The following is a 16,833-nucleotide window of genomic DNA, read 5'->3' as shown; positions in this document are numbered from 1 at the left end:
TTCCAATTTTAGATGGAGATGTAACAGTTAACTTTGAAAATTCAAACGGGCACATGATACACATCGGAGAGGAATCTACCCAAGAGGAGAATGTAGGGAAACCCGAAGAAGGGGATGGCCCTGTGAGTGAGAAAACACCACCTCGGGAGGAAAAGGCAGAAGATAAGACAGGTAAAATAAAGAGAATCCCCTGTTATCTCCTGGAGCGCAGCCCAGCAGCCCAGTGTGGAGAATTAGAGAGAGCCTGCAGAGAGGAGGAGGCTTGCAAACTGGGAGAAGAGAGGAAAGGAAGCTAGGAAGGAGAGACAGGTGGCCTCCTCGGGTGGACACATCTGTTTGTAACTATGCTGTCTGCTTTGTTACAAACACATCTGTCTGTAACTATGCTTTTGTGTTAATAAGGAGAGATAATTAATGGCACTGACTGCAAGGACTGGACCCTTCAGGCTTTACATTTACCTGGAAATGACCTTTTCATAACTTTCTCTCAAGGTGGAAGACACAAGCAGTCAGAATGTTGTTTTCCCCTGTATCTGGTCCACGTGAGCTGCTCAACCTCTCTCAATCTAGACTCGCTCTCTGGCAGCAGGAAGTAACTGATACACCCGTCCACCCCAGTATTTTAAGGGCTAGACATTTCTAAGCTACGCCAAGGAGGAGTTCCCTAAGGATCCATGATTTCAATGCTACTTCCTCTGCTCTGTGATTTACATGTGTGCTTGGAAGTTTCAGAATATGCCATAGGCAATTATGCTGGTTCTCCCAGGATTCTCTTTAAAAACTCCCATTTCTTGAGTGTGCTCAGAATCAGATACTGTAAATACATGTCTAATGGGGTCCCCCAGAATGTTCATGAATATGGAGTGGCGGATCCATCACAACGCCACACAAGCCTTATACTTACAGAAACCCTGAGCTGATGAAACCTTTGTAACGTAGAATATTCATTAGCTTATACAAAACCCAACTTCTCCTCTTTCCAAATCCAAATTTCTCAAAAGAATATGTTGACTCCTTTATTCATTAAACTACTGGAGCCCCATGTTACGCAGAAGGCTCTGGACCATGCCAGGAACTGAGATGGAGAGGCCCCATCACTCCCAGTTTCCCTGGTTGACTTCACTGATCACTGAAGCTACTTCCTGCTTCAGCCTGCTTCTAGTTTGCTTGCTACATCCTATAGGGAAAGGTTTAGCCAAAAAGTTCTGAATAAATTTTTCCATGTGCATAGGCAAGGATCCTCAGGAAACATCTCCAGTATGTTCCCTAATTTCTATAAGGTTTGTCAAATTCCCTTGCATTGGGTAGATATTTTGAGAACTCCTAGAAAATTGCTTTAAGTGGATCTCTTCTCTTGATCCAGATCCTCCTGCAGGCAGGATGGAAAGAAGGCCTTTATTAAGTTCCCTGCTACTAGAAAGTCACCTTTGGAAGACTGAAGCCCTGTGGTCCTTTGCATATGCAGTAATCAGCCTTTAAAAGCTTCAATAAGCTATTAGAAATTTAATTTCCTCTCCTCGGAGATTAAGCATAGTTTTTATGGGACCTTCTTTAATTTCTCCCCAAAAAAATCTAGTTAAGTTTATTAACACTAATTATAGGACATTAGCTTATGCTTTTAATGATAATATTTCTGAAACATAACAAGAGAGCCACCAGATTATAAGGAGATGCAACGGCAAGGAGTGAGTTTGGTTGGGTAGAGAACAGATACCTGTTTTTATTTTCTTCCATTCCAGCTCCCCTGTCTCAACAACCTGTTAAATGTCTTATCAATCTGTGGTTTGTCCCTAGTCCCTGTGGGTGTCATTGCCACTCAGTGACTGTCCAGACTAGAAAGGAAAAATGTTTCTCATATCAGCATGATAGAGCATTGCTGACAGTTTTATGTTAGTTAAACTGGCAGGTCTTGGTGTTCTACAGAAAAGATGGCAGATCCGATAGGTCAAGGAATGGCTGAGACAGGGTTTGTTTTTGTATCCCTCAAATTAGTACATTGAGTTCTTTCTAGTCAAGTAAGTTCCATGATAGCATCAGTACACGAGCGGAAGGAGATGCCGGGAGTGCTGGTGTGCCACCATGCGGCTGCTGGAGCTCCCTCTTAGGTAGACAGATCCCACGTGGCGCTGTGCCATGAGCCGAGAGAAGTACTGAGAATGGGAGGCATTTCCTGAAGCTAAAAAGATTATCACTCATGAGTAATAACACAGAGAATAAGACTAAATAGAAGTGCTTATCGATAAAGATATGAATTACTTCTTACTTCTTTAGTCCTATATCTTTTAGTTTTTAAAAAAGAAAAGAAAAAAAACAGCCTGATTCACTTTTGCCTCTGTCTAAGAAAATATTCAAAAGCAAAGCACATGTCAGGTGCTATCCACCCCCTGGCTCCGTGGATGGGTTTGGTTTAGGCTATGAGGGTATTTCTGGGATTCTGAAGGAACCTGATTCTACAGTTGGTATAGCAACCTTGGGCCTTTTTGGCAACACTAACCTTCTTCCTCAACATCTTCTAGGTTCTTATTCTCCTGCTATTCTTTCTCAGTAGATGTCCTTAGAAATTTGAGACACAAAACCAGATCTACACTCTGTTCCAATCTAACCACATGAAATCTGCCAGTTTTTCAGCATTGTTTCCATGGTATGATTAGGAAAGGCCTTTGGTGAAGGAACACTGATCAACACTTGCTTGTTCCATAAACAGCACTGCAAGAGTAGCCTGAGTAAAACTCTAGCAGAGGACACAGAGAGAATAAAGAGTGGCCTCTGTCCAAAAGCAGATCCCCCAAAGAGAACAGGTGGCTCAGAGGCAATAGTCAGGAAGCTCTGAGCAGGCTGCGGTACCAAAGCCAGGGAACTCTCAGCGGAGACCAGAGCTGTTTCCCTGTGCCACATCTTTCCAAACAAAATCCTAGGGGAGAAGACAGGCAGGTGAGAGAGAGGAGCTGGACCCGAAGTGCATCCCAGACCAGGTGCAGGACACACATAGTCCTGGATTGCTCTAACACTGGACCTCAGCCCTACACATGGATGAGAGAGCCAAGTGGAGTGGACAGCGTGTTCTCCAGACTCCTATCGGGAAGCCAGAATGAACAGACAGCTCTCATAACATCCCCTTAAAAGGACAATGTTCCATTACTCCACCACCAATTTGCACAAAGCCTTTGAATCGTATGTTCACAGTCAAAATAGAACCTAATTCCTTACCACCCACACACAAGTAAAGAGTGTTTTCTACCGATTGCCAATACTATCAGCCAGTCCCATTCATTGAACAGACGTAACCTTTAAGGCATTGCATTCGATTAGGTACAGATTTCCAGATAGAAGACAATTTTAATCCAGTTAGAAAAACCTACTCTTTGTGTATTCACCTGAGCACACACAACTTACCCCAAGGTTGTAAGTGGCAGGCACTGACAGAGCCCTGTCATGGCAGAGTTGGGAGGCTAAGGAGGAATGCTCCATAGTTTCCATAGAACTGCTCATGCTTGTGTGGGGTGTAGAAATCGGCACTTTTAGCTGTCAGAGAGCTAGTCCACCTTTTCCTCCCAAGCACAAAGTTGGACTGTTTGGGAGTAGTTTATTATTTATGCTAGGGGTTGAGCTTGGGGTCTCATACTGGCTAACTAAATGTTCTGCAACACTAAGCATCAAGCAGAAAGACACAAAATGTCCCATTGGGCTCAGAAATATTTCAACAACAATCAAGACCTTAAGTGCTACACCAACCAGCACTCTCTAGGGGACTGGGCTTGATCTCCATGCAAGGCCATGTGATAGAAACCGAAGTCACAGAGATATGATAAAGAGTAGTCTTCTGGGGCTTGGGGTGTGGCTCAGTGGGTAAGGTATCTGCTACACAAAGAAGAGGATCTGAATTAGGACCCTCAGCCTAAAACCAGGTATGGTATTGCACTTCTGTGTTCTAGCATGGGGTGGAGGGTGTGCAAGGACAGGAGGATCTCTGGACCCCTGATTCATACCTGGTGGACTGGAGGCAGCGCTGTATGTTGAAGGATAAGGTTCCCACCTGACCAGAAAAGCAGAATTACAAATTTGCCCCTCAGAGATGTGAGGTGGCTGGACTATAAGGCCGCATCCATGCAGAGGGAGAAGAGGTCAATCTGGACAGCCACACTTGGTGAAGGTCAGGGCTAGGGCAAGGACAAGGACAAGGAAGAACTTTACAATATGAAGGTTTTATTGATTAACTTCTGTAACTGAAATCACTATCTCAGCTAGACACATGGTTTGATTAACAGAGGGTGGGATTTAAAAGGGGGAAGTCCCTCCCTTGATGGCTACTAGGATAAGAAACAAAACAGAAGAAATGGTAACGGCATATGACATATGTCATGGCCTTCTTGGTCACTAGGAAAGACCTGGTCAGTAAAGGCTGACTAGGGTTGTCACCGTCTTTAGTTTTGATTGTGCTCCATTTTAAAAGAGATACCACTTAGTTCTTTGGACTGGAGCCGTATTCTAATTTATTTCAGTCACGATTGCAAATAATAGAGACGTGGGGATGCAATCCACTGTCAGCATCCCCAGAGCAAAGCCTGCTCCCCCTCCAGCTCTCGTGGGGCCTCCCTTCTTCTGTACAACTTCTGTCTGTAAAATCTCTGCTCTGTCTTTTCGAAACTATTATGGAAGTGTGCCAGATAAGACATAGCGAGCGTTTTTTTATCCTGCACTCTGTGCGTCTACAGCCATGGCTCAGATCACTGTAGAAACTGAAGCTGCCATGCCCCGCTGGGAGAACGAGAAAGCACACTGATGATAGAAGTGACTGCCAAGTGCATTGTGTCGAAAGCCCCCAGAGTCTCCCAGAGCGTAGCACATACGTGGTTGTTTTGGCCGCACTAAGACTTCTGGTTGATGGGGGGTGAAGTTTTAAAGATAACAAGAAGTGCAGTCATTACTGCGGTTGTCGGTCTCACCTGTGGCGGTGTGTCCATTGCTTTCATCTGTCACTCTGGAGGGTCCTCCACTTTTCCTATGTTGGTGTAGTGTTCCGCTTAACACTCATTGCCCATGTTTTCATACGGCAACAGCAGAGTGCAGGCTGGAATAAGGGTGTTGGCTAGCGCACATAGACACTAATCCTTCATGGAACATCATCGTAGTAAGTTGTGTCGCCTTTTATCAAAGGACTGATCGATGGGCCCAGAGAACCCTCCCCAGTCTGTCTTTTAGTTTTTGTTTTGCCTCCAAACTTTGCTTCCTCCAGTGCAAACACTGTCTGGCTCCCAAATGTCATAAAGCCACCTGTATGTGTCACTCCTGCCATGTCGTGCCTCTTGCTTTCCTATGGTGTGTGTCTGTATCAGTCTGCTCTGTTCACTTTCTCATTTGTAGAGAACCCTGAAATCCACTCTGAAACACCGGCTGCTCCTGCTCTACCTCCTGCAGCTCCTCCTAAGCCTAAACCCAAACCTAAACCCAAAAAATCTCCTGTGCCTCCCAAAGGGGCCACTGCTGGGGCCAGCCACAAAGGGGATGAAGTGCCTCCTAATAGAAAAAATGTCAAGGCTCCCAGTAAGCAGGCCCCAACCCCTCCACCCAAGCCAACAAGCCGAAACACTGCCCGGGAGGCTGGTGAGTATGCCCTAGTGCATAATTGGGTAGAGTTCAGCATGTTGGGTTCTGGGATGGGGCTGTAGCTTCTTCCAGGAGTGTGGTTTTTTTTTCTTGTCTCAGGGCACAATACCAGTGAGTCACAAGAATGTCTCAGAGACCCCCCAGTAGTTATCTCCTAAGAAAAGTTAACGTTGTTGTCTTTGGAGTAACTGTGAACTGTTAGTCTTGGTTTCCTCAATCAGTGTATAAGACTCACTCCTTTAGTGTGCCTGGGAGTGAGGCTGACCCGGTGAACCAGTATCCAAACCTGCCCATCAGAGTTTGTGGTGACCTGTTACTGTTCCTCTTTTAACATACACTAGACTCTCATGTTAAAATGTGACAGGGGTCTTTGGCAGGTTTGCCGGATCATAAAGTCTTCACTTTGCAACATCCATAGTCGTCTGTCCTCTGATAAATGGCAAAGGTTCATTATTATACATGGTCAACCTGTTTCCTACTCCACTTAACATCATTTTGATGGATTTGATTTGATGCTCGGTAATACCCCCTCACTACTCCGGCAGACCAACAAGTCAAAGTGTCCTAGTGCATTGCGATTACATGTTGCCATTACAAATCGTGACTGGACATTTGCAACGTCTTATGTTTCTCAACCTTACAAGCTTAATGCGAAGTGCTGCTTCCATTATCTCATAGAATCATGATGCCGGCTGTCTATGTCATCCGTCTTTAACACCACTCAGAATTCCCATGCTCGATGGCGTTTCCCCATTCGTGTGTGCATACAGTTCTTTTGTATTGTAGCACATCTTATCTCCCTTAACCTCGGCAGCAGCTTTCCAGAAATTAACTGCAAGGATTTGCCTTGGCGTTGATCTTTTTTCTCTTGTAATTTATACTCGTCATACTGAAATTCAAAGACTGGTTTAGTTGGCAGTGTAGCAGCTCTCTGAGTGCAAGTAGACCTCTCCCCGGGTTCCTCTCTTCTGCGCTTTGATCGTTGGTCCACAGGCCTATTCTAATCTCTCTGAAGTGAAATGTCCCAGAACGATGAGCCAGCGGCGCCTAAAGGTCATTTCCTTGGGGACTCAGTGGCTTTTCCTATTGGTGCCTGTATGTCCCCCACGGCCTTGCGAAGCCTAGCAGTGGTGTGTGAAATAAGACAGGCGCGGAGCTACTCAGTAAGGAGAATTCCCAGACCATCACTTTGTCTTTGGGAATTAAGAGCCTGTCTTGAATACACTTCCTCCCTCACTCCTTCTCTAGGTGGTGTGAGCTCACTGTAGACTCAGCTGGGAAGAAAGCTGGGAATGAACACAAAAGCTGGACACAGCATTCATGACAGATCTTGATATATATATATATTATATATATGTTGATATAAATATTATATATATATAATATTTTTTCTTGAAAATTTAAAATATGCTTTTGATGTCCCTAAGAGGATAAGCTAGAGAGCTGTCATCTGTCCTTTGTATTAAGGCAAAATGTGCAGGGCTCTTCCTATTCCTATGAATGTGACCGCTTCTGGGACTGTCACCCAGAAGCAAGGGCTGCATTGAGGTCCCTCGGTTTTCCATTACATTTCTTACATTCTGAAAACAGCCGTCACCTAATTTTCCCTCTGAGTGTAGATGCCTTGGTGAACCACGTTTTAGTCTAGAACATCCTTGGTTTTGCCAGGATTCTGTTCTTCTCATTGTTGCTATTAACAAACATTTTTAACACAGAGGTAAAGCTTCCTTTTTAACCAAGGTTATTGTCAACAAACCCCCTACTGTCAGAAGAGACTTTAAAAGCAAAGGTTATACGTTGCCCCTTGTCTCTTTACTATCAACAAAAGGCTGAGGTATAGGTTTCAAACCTAACAAATATGGCTTGAATAGTCACTCCAGGCACTGGGGAAAAAATTTTTTTCTCTAAAGTAGGATGGCATTAAATACTTTCTGTCAAAAAATAAAAAGTTTCAAAAATATTAAAATTGATACCTTTAGAATGGATATGAAAAAGGGATCTATTTAACTTAAGAAAAACAGTTGAACGTGTTTAAACATAAAATGCTTCGTGTCTTTGTTATTTAAAAATCAATTTAGAGTGGGATTAATTTTTTTTTAGTACGGTTAATGAGTTTAACTTGTAATCAGAGAAAGATTATCAGGTTCATTAAGCCTACAGACAAGCCCAGATTTGGCAAAGGGGAAATCCAGCTGTTGTGTGTGTCTAAGATAGTAATTACCCTAACTAGACTCCTTGTAAGCCTGAATCTTGTCATTAAGTAAGGCTGGCTTCTTTACATGTCAAAATTAATGAAGTCATATGTCTCATTGTCTGTTCCTCTGTTTGTTCTTTATTTCAACTTTCTCATTGGCATCAATAAAGTTGCCTCCAGAGGTAAGTCACTGTGATACCTGTGTGCAGAATGGGAAGGCCTTCCCTGGTGTATTAACAAGCATTTTTTGATAGTTGTGTGAAAGGAACTTTAGCCCCCTCTTAGGAAAGGAAGAATATGTAACATCGTAATAGAAGTAATATTCAGAGAAAATGCAGATCGGAAAAGCCATGAAACAAATTAATATTCACATGGGATTTTAAATGGATTTCCTAGGGTGACATAAAGAAAAATTAAAATATATACATGTAATTAAAAGAAAAAAGAAAGACTACCTAACTTGTTTTCCTGGAAGTTGCTTAGTTGACGTCAGCTCTATCCAGAAGTAAGCAAAGGCCCTGCTCGGGTAGGCCTTTGAAGGCTTGCCTAGAACAGTAGAAAGTAAAAGTGACTGGGTGGCCAGCGTGGATGGGATTGGAAATTCTGGAAAAGTTGAAGTGTGTGTGCTCTCGCAGCTTCTCAGGAGGAAGAAGCAAGCGAACCATTTGAGTCCAGGAGCTCAAACAAACCAGGTTGCAGAGGAAGACCCTCTAGAGGGCTAAGCCTGAGGAACCACACAGGAATAGATATACACATAGACCACACACACACACACACACACACACACACACACACACACACGTGCTCGGAGTGACATTCTTCCTCTTCAGATTATTCAGGCTCCACCCATGCAGATATTTTTTTAAAACCACAGCAAACATTTTTTCCTTGTGGTTTGGTGTTTTGAATGGGGGGGGGTCTTTTTCTGCTGTGACTGTCCCCTCTCTGTTTCCCCTCATGACAGCAGGTGGAAGTGTAGGCCAGCAGGACAGACTTCCTTCCCTGGAGTTTTGGGAACAGTTGCCTTGGAATTACCACTTGGAAGGTAGTGGGGTAAATGAATTTACTTGTGACCCAGAAAGAGGCTGGCAATATATACCCTACTTCTTCTGAATATGGGTCCTCTCTCCATCCCCAGAAAGAAACAAGAAGGAATGTCATTGGGAAGGTCCCGTGTATGTCCTATAGTTAGCTTGCTCGTCTTGGCCATCTCCTTGCTAGGACCAAGGTCTGTGTCCTGTTTTGCTGCTTCTGGTGAAGACGGAGGAGAGAGACAAGGGCTTCTTGCCCTTTACTTTTCTTGAATGTCACTGTTCCTTCTCTGAGAGGCTGGGAGGAGACAGTAAACAAGACCACTATGATTACTGACCAATTTTCTTAACATTCCTTGACTTGATGCATTTTAAAGGGAGCATTTCAAATGTCATTGACAATTGCAACTTTGTCGCTTAAAGAGTGTTGTATTTTTTGATTTTTAATGCAAAACTTTCTCTGTTTTTAGCTGGTTCTTCTCATCCGAAGAAAACAACTGGCCCCAAAGCATCTGCCTCAGCATCTGCTTCCTCCACCTCCTCTCGTCCTAAAGTGTCCAAGGAGTCAGTTGCTAGCAAAATGGGCATAGTGGGGACCACAAAGGGCAAGAAAAAGTTTGGCAAGCAGACGGCAGTGTCCCGACTGTCCTCCGACACCACCACTGCTGAGACATCTAGTCTTAAAGGGGAGCCCTCAGACGCTGGGCTAGAGAGTCTCAAACAGGAGGCAGCTGCTGGAGCTGAGGAGCAAGCCACAGGCAAATCCAAGGCGACCATCCTTCCACATCCTGTGGCACCACTGCCCTCCCCATCTGCCCTGCCTCTGCCACTTGAGGATCAGGGCATTGTTGCCTTGGACACCGCCATGGTCCTAGTCAGTGATGGACATACCCTGCCCATCTCTGCCTTAGACCCGAGTCAGCTCCTTTGGACTGAAGAGCCGACAAGCAGAACCACTCCGTATTCAAGCGCTGACTTAACTGGTAGCAGAGAACACGCACAGTGGTGAGTTGGGACACAGTCTAAGTAGCACAGGCTACTCGAATATTCTCTTGGAATAAAAGAATATAGTCTGCTCCTGTCTGTATTAAATGTGCTGAATGTTAGGTGACCACACCCGTGGTCTCACCAGGTGGAATTCCCATAGGCTGTGTGGAACATCACAGCGATGATGCTAACAGATATACTTTGGCCCCGTGCGCCTTCCAAGGATGCTTTGAGCCTCTCTCAACATAGATCATCATTCTTTTTCTTTTACCTAGACATTTTCCTTTTTTCCCCTCTGGTCCTTGTTTTAAACCTATATTATTTGGTCCCAGATCACTCATCCATGCTTGCTTAGCTTCATCTCCCTGTGACAGCCTAGCTTTCTTCCCCAGGAAAATTAAGACCAACAGTAAAGAACTCTTTAAAATTCTGGATCTACTCATATCAAGAGTAAAGTGACCTCTTCCTCGCTAATTCTCCACTGAATCCTAGTTTCTTCTGTGACATCTTCTAATACGTATTAACAGGACTGGTAGCTTATTTAGAGGAGTTGTCCTATACATTCTGTAGAACTAGACAGCATGTCTTACTTATTCCCGTGTCCCGAGCAGCCAGTGTAGAGTGTGACGAGCTGTAGGCAGTCAGTGCGTACTCACTGAATTGTCATGTGACAGTGAGAACGTGTGAGCCAAGGTCAGCCTTTGTCAGTGACGTGCTGAAGGTGAGCGGCTTTGGACGATGGAGTTCATAGAGTCTAAAGAAGGCCCAACAGTGGTTGCATCATCTTAGTTTTGTTTGGGAAGATAACAAAATACAACGGTTAGAACTCAGTCTAATAAAGAACTAGGTCTTGCCCTTTATGGGCTCGTGGCCCATCGTTCTTCAGCTGCCTGGAGCTCATTGGCTCCTTTTCTGATGCCCCTCAAAAAAATCCTATAAATATGCTATTGAGGTTGAGGTAGGCAAGTTAGACCTCCTGCCCCATAGTTACGTAGGACGAACTAGCAGAGTATATAATAGGTGCAATTACCAATCATGCAATTATCATTTCTGTCTAGGAAAGACTCAGATCTAAAGTCAAACCTATTTCCTGTTTCCCCTTTTTATCATTTGAAGGAAAATTTAGGGATGATCGATAAATATCAAATTACAAACTATTTGCCTGGCATTTTAGTAAAAGCTAGAAGAGACAGAAAATATTGAGATAAATGATATGTTATCTGTTTGTTTGGATTTTTTTAAATTTTTTTGTTTTTTGTTTTTTCCAAGACAGGGTTTCTTTGTGTGGTCCTGGCTGTCCTGTAACTAGCTCTGTAGACCTGGTGGGGTTAAAGGCGTGCACCACCACCGCCCGATTTTGATAGACTATCTTTATTGGTCTGTTTGGTGAAGCTGTCACGGACCACCTGAAAGAGGGTAATTTATAATGAAAGTACATGTATAAGCTCAAAATTCTAGAGGCTCAGAAGTCTAAATCAAACCAGCATTTAATGAAGAAGTTCTTGCTGCAGAAGATGGCAGGGCCAAGAGAGCAAGACAGCTCACCTTGTCCCAGGAGGCCTTTCTGTAATGGAGTTCCTCTCTTCATTATGGCTTTGCCCTCAGGAGGCCTTGCCTTTCAGTGCTAGCGCATCGAAGATGAAGTTCCCAAGACTTGAATTCCAAGGAACACGTCCATACCCTTAGCCCAGTGTCCTCACTGCTTCCAGCACACAGCACACCTTCCTCTGGTTGTAGTGTTGCTCAGCACTTCAAACTGAACTTTTTCTCTTTCAGGGTGTGATGGGGGGGGGGGGGGTTGTTTGTTCTGTGTTGGACAAGGCTGTAAACACCAAAGGCATAATTGTGAGCCAGACAAGCTAGTTCCAAAGAGTCGATTTTAATCAATCAGCATGCTCGGGATGTGTGTGTTTAGGACAAGGTTTCAGTTTCAGAAAGTGGATGTTGTATATGGGTCTGTTGTTCACTATGCAAAAAGGAAGGCAGCTTTGGGTAGCTGTACGTGTTTGGAGAGCCATTCGTATCCACCGCCAACCTGACTCTCCTCAGTTCATTTCCATGGTCATTTAGGGACTGTATTAATTACGCTAAGCACCACACTTTCTACTAGGACCTTAATGCCTTAGTTACCCCAGGTACATGGAGAATTTTTAAATAAAGAAATAAATGTAAGTTTTCTATTTCCAGCGATACCCCGAGTAATGGGAATAAGCTTGGGTCTCTTTGGACATTGAAGGTGTATATCATATATCTTCCCATCAGCGAGGGTCACTCTCAGAGTTTCCGAGAAGAGCTCGTTTTCTTCTTAGTATATTTTTAAAATGCAAAGAGTGACTTTATAATGCATTCTTCAAGGGTAGTTTGTGTTTGCTGTTGACTTAATGAGCCTAGAAAATGCAGTGTCTCAGATTTTCTCCCAAATTCTCCCTCTTTCAAGTGGAATTTGAGTTAGGGTTTTTGGCTCTCACTCCCTTGCTTTCCTTAGAACTTTTCCTCGGTTATATTTAGTTACCCAATGTGTGAAAACTCTGTCATAGTATGAAAAGCCTTCTGTTTGGGATACAAATATCAAAACTTGAAATAGGGCTAGTGGTTGTATTTAAAAATGCCCACCTCTCCTCCTATCTCACAGGCTGCTGTTCAGTATGTTTTTTTTTTATTCATTTACAGCTCTATCCATAACACAGGCATCTCTGTAGTGTGGGGCAGAAAAAAATTCAACCCACTTGAAGTCATATTTAAAAATGACTTGTTGAGTCCCCTCTACAAAAATTTATGTAATGTTCAATGTTGTCCAGTGTTCTCAGGAACCATAAGGGTGGAGGTGTGAGCTGACCAATGCAGACGTGGAGCACAGTTATTATTAACTAATTATAATAATCTCATAATATAACATTTAGTAAGTAGACTAGCAGTCACAGTCTGGATCCCAGACTGCACTGGCCAGGTTGGGTGGGCTACTTACTTACAGCCTTTCTTGGACCCATGTTGTAAATTCTCTAACCACCTTGTAGTTTTAAATAGTTATGAGCTGTGAATAAATGCTGCCGAACTCTGCACACTGCAGAATACTATACCAATAGCGAGATCAACATAATTAACACAGTCAATTAGTGACTAACAGGATTGAGCCCTGAAGTACCTTGTTTTGCTATAAGCAGATGCTGTTATTAATTGACAAACTTTTAAACATACTGTAGTTGTCCATAGTGACAGCATCCTCAAAATAGATTCGCTTTCTGCAGCAATCGACTAATAATCTGGACCACGGAAAAGTTTGTCCATGAAAAGACATTTTCATTTCTTTCCAATGGCACTTCACTCTGTGTTGTCTCCAAAAAAGTGAACACAGAATTACCATATGATTCAGCAATCTCCTTCTGTGCTTATAGTCAAGAGAATTGAAATTGGGGAAGTAGATTTGTATACTAGAGTGTGTAGAGTTAATATACAGTAACCAAAAGGCAGTAGCAGCCCAACTGGGCATTGGCTGATGAATGAATAAACGAAGTGTGGCATATGCACACAATGTCATATCATCCAGCCCCCCACAGGAAGAAATTCTGCCGCTGCTAGGACGTAGGCGTCCTTGACATCGCACTAAGTGAAATAAGTCAAACCAGAAGTTTGTATAATTACCTTTACGTGAGCCTTCATAAAACAGTCAGCATCACAGACACAGAGAGCATAGTGTGTGGGGTTATTAGCTCATGGGGACACAGCTTCATTTCAGAAAGATGAAAAGGTTCTGGAGTTGCATGGTGATAATTTATACAGCAACATGAATGTCCTTAATGACACAGAACGGTACCCTTAAAATTGTTAAGATGGGAGATTTTGGGTGATGTTGATGTCACATAATTAAAAATGAGATTTCAGGGTCTAGAGAGACAGCTCGGTAGGCAAAGGACCCTAAGTCGATCCTAGCTCCCATGTAAAAGCAAGGCATAGGGGTGCACGTATGTAGCGCCAGGGTCGGGATAGGAAGGCAGCAGTGACAGGCAGATCCCAGGAGCTTGCTGGCCCATCAGTCTAGCTGGGATGCTAAATTCCAGGGTCAATGAGAGATCCTATCTCAAAATTTAAGAGTGATAGAGGGCCTGGCGGTGGTGGCGCACGCCTTTAATCCCAGCACTCGGGAGGCAGAGGCAGGCGGATCTCTGTGAGTTCGAGACCAGCCTGGTCTACAGAGCTAGTTCCAGGACAGGCTCCAAAGCCACAGAGAAACCCTGTCTCGAAAAACCAAAAAAAAAAAAAAAAAAAGAGTGATAGAGGAAGGTGTTCAAAATTAGTGAACCCCCCCACACACACACACACTCAAAGATTTCATATACCCTTTTGAGAACAACTTAGGCTGTTGGGTTCTTTCTGAGTTAAAAAAAAAAAAAGTAGAGTCTTGGAAGTGCCTGGGCCTCTAATCATAGAACCAGCTTTAAATGCCTTTTGTTCTAATGAAGTTTGCCTGTGTGCAACAATCAAAACATGTTCATGTGTGTTGTTGTTTGTCTTGGGGAAGGGTTGAGGTTGGTTTTTAATTTTTTTTTTTAGTCTGTGAAAACACCAAATTTGAATTCATCTATTTATATCACAAAGTATTTGAGAGGTCTTCTGTATCTTACAATAATGATTACATTATTTTTGAAATTAAGTATTTTTGTCATCCCACGCAACTTCATTAGTCTTTGAAGATGGGTAAGCCTTGTAGAAACCTTTACCCAACTGAACGACAAAGCATCATTGCCCCTCCCCCAGTCTACTGCCCTTCTTTTAAAGCCTCCATCTAAGACTTTGCGTCTTAGGCGTCACTCTAGTCCTATAAGAGGTGGTCTTGTTCATGAAGAAATGCAAGCACAGAGAGGATCAAGGAATTTTTGCCTGTTGACACACTGGCTGGAAAGAAAACAGGATTTATTCTAATATTAATAAGAGATGTGTGTTCCTGTGTGACACCCTTCTGGGTGCTGGGATGAAGAACTCTCTGAAGCCTGTGTGTCAAAGGCATGGTAGGAGTCAGAAGGCAGACAAATCAGGGATGCTGAGCTCTGCACTGGGTCACCATGAGAGCAGAGGAATGAGGCGAGGCGAGCAAGTCAACTAAATGATCCAGAAACATCCGTGGAGGGGCTGAGGCTTTATGTTTAGACTTGAAGAGCACAAAAGAAGTGTAGGCAGAGCCCCAGGAATTTGCTTGTCCCTGCCTCCCCACACTGAGGTTATAAGCAAGCACTACCACAGCTATATTTTTTTGTCATGTGAGCTCTGGGAATTGAAAGCTCAGGTATCCCAGCTTGTGCAGCGAACACTTTACTAAGTGAGCTGTTTCTCCAGCAGCCCTAACCCACTACTGTCTCCTCTACTGCCCCGTGATTCATGGATGAATCGGTTCACAAAGTCCAGTTTCACTCTGTTCATTTGCAGGATGTGTTAGAGAACATCTAGTAATACCTTTATGTTCTGCAAATGCAAAATCTAAAACCTCAACAATTAAGTAATGCCCCAGAGAACGTCCGTGTTAGTGATGTTGGATGACTGTCCCCTGTTGCATTTCTCCTTTTCCCAGCATGAAGGATGTTCATGATGCTAGCATGCTTCTTGTGGTGTTGGTGTCCATAAGGATCGCTCTGGACTTCACATTACCCTCTGCTTTATTGCTCTTCATAGCTTTGCAACCAAAGATGAGCTGGGAAAGGCTGGACCTCAGTTGCTGACCCCCGGGCAGGCGGGAGACTCTTCAGAATCCTTCAGTGCCCCAGAGGGTGAGACCCCAAGAGAGTACCAATCCAACGACTCTGACTCAGATGGACCCATCTTGTACACCGATGATGATGAGGAAGAGGATGATGATGATGACGGCAGTGGAGAAAGTAAGAATATTTCCAAGAAGTAGAGCAGCAGGTGGCGTACAGAGAGACACCTACTGCGCAGTGCAAAATCTCCTTAGCCACCGCCCAACATTTTCTTCCCTTCACCTTCTTCTCTCGAATTAAAAATATATTTATCCTAGCTAAAAAGTAAAAGCAGTCTTGGAGAATAGCATAATTCCACGAGTTCAATTCCCAGTACTGAAAAAAAAAGTGTGCCCATCCCAAAGTTTAGTTCATGATGACAGATTTTGCCAGAAGAACATACAACATAGGTGTGCCACACCCTTGACAATGAGTTAGACTGACGATTTGTCTTGATACAAACAGTCTAAGCTTTTTAAGAACAGTGGTTTTTCTCATGAAAGACAAAGGTGCCCATCCCTCTAGGGACCTGCTCTTGAAGAAAGAGTATCGGCCAGGGTGGGGCTTCCTTGGCTTGCTGGAAGTGTTAGACATTTTCACTCATTTTATACTGTGGCTTAAAGAGAGATGGGAGGGGAATGAGTCGAGAATGACAAACGCTTGGTTGGAGTTGAAAATGCTTGCTTGTCCACCGTTGCAAAGACAGGGTGCCTTCTAGAAAGGAAGGATCCGAAAGATGAATCAAAGCCGTGACTGTGTCTAATTAGATGACTAGAATGTGCTGTTAAAATGTTGTGGTTTTTAGTTTTTGTTTTTTGTTTTTAACTTAGGAGGAGCGTGACTTGGCAGAATTTCACTGTGGGGTTGGATTTACAGATGATTAAAAGTTATCAGTGTATTAATGACTCAGCAGAAATTTGTTAGGTTTCCTCCCCTTAGCACCCACCTGATAGCTACTGCCTGCTGGGGGCTTAAGGATGCCTGGGTGACTGAGGGTTAAAGCATTTGTGTATAGTGTAGGCTTCTTGCCAGCACGACGCCTGGCTGGGGGGAAAGGGGATGACAAGGATTAACTGTACAAAATAAGGAGCGAGGATAAGCTCTTGACTTGAAAAGAAAGCAAAAGCCTTGTGCAATCACAGATTTCCGTGATCCACCAAATCAGCAGAATAAACCTCCTCGAGCTCCGTCCAGATGATGAGGTGCTGTTTCCAAGCGTGTTCATGCTATCTTGGGTTTTTTTTTTTTTTTCCAGAACATTTTTTTAAAAATCCTTTAGTTCTTTTTCAAA

General features: G+C 43.6%; 1 protein-coding gene across 4 annotated transcripts in view; it reads left to right on the top strand.

Annotated features, from left to right (window-relative positions):
* The window catches only part of Phactr2 (phosphatase and actin regulator 2), a 275,578-nt gene that overhangs the window by 216,839 nt on the left and 41,906 nt on the right, over positions 1 to 16,833 (top strand). For 2 of the 4 annotated variants that reach the window (XM_050122216.1, XM_050122218.1), the window contains exons 4-6: positions 13 to 171; positions 9,300 to 9,834; positions 15,478 to 15,680. In XM_050122216.1, coding sequence (XP_049978173.1) covers positions 13 to 171; positions 9,300 to 9,834; positions 15,478 to 15,680 — 897 coding nt within the window. Of the gene's footprint in view, positions 1 to 12; positions 172 to 5,361; positions 5,602 to 9,299; positions 9,835 to 15,477; positions 15,681 to 16,833 lie in introns of all 4 variants that reach the window. The other 2 variants (XM_050122219.1, XM_050122217.1) reach the window with 2 other exon arrangements.

This window comes from Alexandromys fortis, unplaced genomic scaffold, assembly GCF_014885135.2.
Source record: "Alexandromys fortis isolate MF-2015 unplaced genomic scaffold, M_Fortis_MF-2015_v1.1 scaffold_215, whole genome shotgun sequence".
In the NCBI taxonomy this organism is placed as follows: Eukaryota; Metazoa; Chordata; class Mammalia; order Rodentia; family Cricetidae; genus Alexandromys; species Alexandromys fortis.
Note: the sequence above shows the minus strand (reverse complement) of the source record. Positions and strands in the feature narration are given on the sequence as shown.